The sequence below is a fragment of the Geospiza fortis genome, unplaced genomic scaffold, assembly GCF_000277835.1.
Source record: "Geospiza fortis unplaced genomic scaffold, GeoFor_1.0 scaffold299, whole genome shotgun sequence".
NCBI classification, from domain to species: Eukaryota; Metazoa; Chordata; class Aves; order Passeriformes; family Thraupidae; genus Geospiza; species Geospiza fortis.
In genome coordinates this window covers 148,583-151,742 of record NW_005054549.1, presented here as the reverse complement: position 1 = coordinate 151,742, position 3,160 = coordinate 148,583, and the positions used below count along the sequence as shown (strand labels likewise).

The window sequence follows — 3,160 nt, the reverse complement described above, 5'->3', positions numbered from 1 at the left end:
TCTCGCTCGCTGCCCTTGCACGGGCAGGAGCCACGAGGGGCACAGGATGCTCCATCCCCGGGGATTCCCCCTCTCCTGCTGTCCCGAATCCCGGCCTTTGCTCTGCACCAAGGGCAGAGCTCCCGGCGAGAGCTGCAGAGGGACACGGGCTGCTGGCAGCCTTTGCCAGAGCTCATCCCTCGCTGGAGAAATCTCCACCCGTTTATCCCACCCTCGGTTGCTTTAATTTTTGGAGGTCTTAAAGCTCCTGGCCACGACCGGGACATGTTGTAAGGGCTCCTGTAGGTGACTCTGTTCCTGTGTTCCGTTGGCTCTTCCCGAATGATTCACGCTGGTTCCTGATCTCTTTTGTGTATTTTGCTCATTTTCTTTTTTTTTTTTTCCTGGTTCGAGATTTTACCGTTCCTTCCCTGTGTGAAATGCGTGATCTGGGCTGGGTGCAATGAGGGTTAAGATGTTCCTCAGAGTCATTAAAATCGCAGAGCAGCCGAGCCTGGCAGGACCTGGGGAAGTTTCTGGTCCAACCCCTGCTCAAGGCTGGGTCAGCTGGGAGATCAGACCAGGTTACTCAGCATTCCTGAGCATCGCTCCCACTGCCCTTCGTGCCTGCATCAAAAACTGCCCTTACACTGCTGAGCGCTGCTGCTTCCTCCCTCTCTGCTCTCCTCTGCAGCAGAGGAGTTTCTTTGTGAGGCTTTGTCTCTCCTGGTCCCCTGTGAGTGCGCTTTTGGTGGAGAAATGGCTGTTTGGGGAGAGCAGGAGCCTCGACAAAAGGCAGTGCCGGGTCTTGAGTGTGTCTGTGATTCAGAGCTAAAGACCTTTGTACTTGGGGAGACAGGACAGCAGTGAAGCACCTTCCTGTGCTCCTGGAGAGCAGATTGGTGTGGGGAGCCAGGGTTCCTCGTGGCAGCAGGCTGAGGCACAGGGGAGCAGCATTCAGGCTTGGAAGATAAATGTGGTTTTTATGTCCCAGGTGGGACTGTGACCCTCTGGCTGGCTCCTTATGCTCTGTCCTTTGTTTGACTCTTCCCTCTAAGTGTATGGACCAGACCTCTGTTTTATCAGTTTTTAGTACCTGATAGTTGCAAGAATTCCAGCATTTTGGGAAAGGGATGACAGAAAGGTTCAGTACTCAAGATTCTCAGATTTTCAGAAGAATTTTCTGGGAAGGAACGAGGCACACCACAGAGTTCACTGGGCCTCATTGTTCAGATGAAGTCTGTCAGATTTATCAAGGCTGTTCAAACCTAGGCTGTGCTGACAGAACAGATTTGGAGCAAGGAATGAAACCCAAGGATTTATTTGTGCCTCCCTGCTCAGCTGGAAATGTGACCTATGGAAGATGCTTTTACCCAGCAGCTGTATGAAATCTCCTTTCTCCCCTCTTCCTCCCCAGTTTCCTGTCCTGCCCAGCTCTCTGAGTAGTTAATGCAGAAGATAAAGAGGGTTCGTCTGGAAAACGAGACTGCAGGAAGTTGGAGAAGGTATGTCCAGGCCCCCGTGTGGCCTCTGTGTGCTGTGGGACAGAGCAGCAATCACCTCTGCACTGAGAGGAGCCCCATCTGCACAATCCTGCCCAGGGAGCTCTGTGTCAGGATCTGTGAGTCAGGAAGTGACTCAGGACAATAACTTCTTTCACCCACTTCCAATAGCGAGCTTTACAGTTTTTCCTGGGTTCTGATTTCCCACCTGTGCTTGTTGTCCCCTCCAGACTAACACCTTGCCCCAGAGGAGGGCTTGGTGGCTCACCCACCTCACCTGACGGGGCACAAATGGCATTAAAAGACCCCCAAGGGGCAGCTCCATGTTTTTGGGAGTGGAGAGAGCAGTGTTCCTGCAACAGCTCTGAGTCATCTCAGTCCCTGCCTCAGCGCGAGGCAGAAGGGACAGGGCCTCTCCAGCAAGGTGGAAATCTTCTCTGTGCTATTGCTGCCTGTCTTAAGATGGTTAATAACTGGTATCTTGATCCAGCTCACGTTTGAGTAATGTAATTCCCAAATTACTCTGAGATAAGTTACTCCATGCACTTATTTACTTACGTACACAGTGTTGCCAAACACCGGCTACGACTTTTTCCAGAGGTGGCTGTAGTGACAGAGGCAGAAATCTGAGTTTCCTTTTACTCTCTATCATGCCAGGACCTAAGTTTTAGGAAGTTTTTTTTCCCTTCTAGTGGGAGGTATCCCTGCCGTGGCAGGGGTTTGGAATTAGATGATCATTAAGGTTGCTTCCAGTTCAAAGCATTCTGTGATTTTTTGAGAGTCCACCAAGCTACAGCAGTGCCCGTGGTAATTCCCAGCACTCCCTCCTCAGTTTGTGTGGTGGCTGCTGTGCTTATCCCAATTCCCCACTCCATTCTAGTGTCGAAGTCACCAGGATGAGAGCAGTGCCAAGCTTAGAGCTGTGCTGTTCACATGATAAAATCATGGCAGTATATTTTGGAAGGGGCTCCAGGCTCCAGTTCAGCTGGGGGCAGGTACCAGTATCACATCTGTGGATTGGTTTTAAAGGTTAAACTTTCACTTGTGAGGAGCCAGCCTGAGTGAGATGGATTCATCAGCTGGGTGAGAGTTACCCAAGGGCCAGGCTTTGTGAGCTGAAGCCAGAGTATTTAACTGGCTCAGCTGACCTGCAGTGGGATGGGGTTGGAGAATTGCTCTCAGTTTATGGATTTTCATGGCCTTTCTGTCATGTGTTTCTGACAGGCAGCACTTCTGCCTTCAGATGTGATTTTAGCTGCTGCAGTGGAGAGCCTGGATACAGGCAGAGGCCGCAGACACACAGTCTTAAAACATCCCACATCTCTTTTGTGGTTTCACTTGGGCTTCCTGCCTGCCTTTGATTGGAAAATACTCCTCTTTATCCATTTTCAAGCTGTGGATTTACTGCTGGGCAGTAGGTACCAGGAGTACCTAAAGAATTATTTTGGGATCTTGTGTTACTTTTGGCACATTTTGTACAATTTTGGGACTTAGGAGTCTGAGGAGATGTTACATTTTCAGCCCTTGCACAAGGCTGATTCTGTCTCCTTGGAGCAAAATTATCCAAGCTAATTTTGTCCAGTAAACTGAAGTTCTTCTGAAATTCTCTGTAACATTCTTTCAGGTACCTCCAAAACCCCTCAAGTGTCCTCTTGGAGGGACATCCTGCTTCTCAAGTG

General features: G+C 50.0%; 1 protein-coding gene across 2 annotated transcripts in view; it reads left to right on the top strand.

Annotated features, from left to right (window-relative positions):
* Window positions 1-1,387: 1,387 nt before the first annotated feature.
* The window catches only part of DPP9 (dipeptidyl peptidase 9), a 17,148-nt gene continuing 15,375 nt past the window's right edge, over window positions 1,388-3,160 (top strand). For both annotated transcript variants that reach the window (XM_031064007.1, XM_005429458.2), the window contains exon 1: window positions 1,388-1,484. In XM_031064007.1, coding sequence (XP_030919867.1) covers window positions 1,429-1,484 — 56 coding nt within the window. In that variant the 5' untranslated portion in view covers window positions 1,388-1,428. The remainder of the gene's footprint in view (window positions 1,485-3,160) is intronic.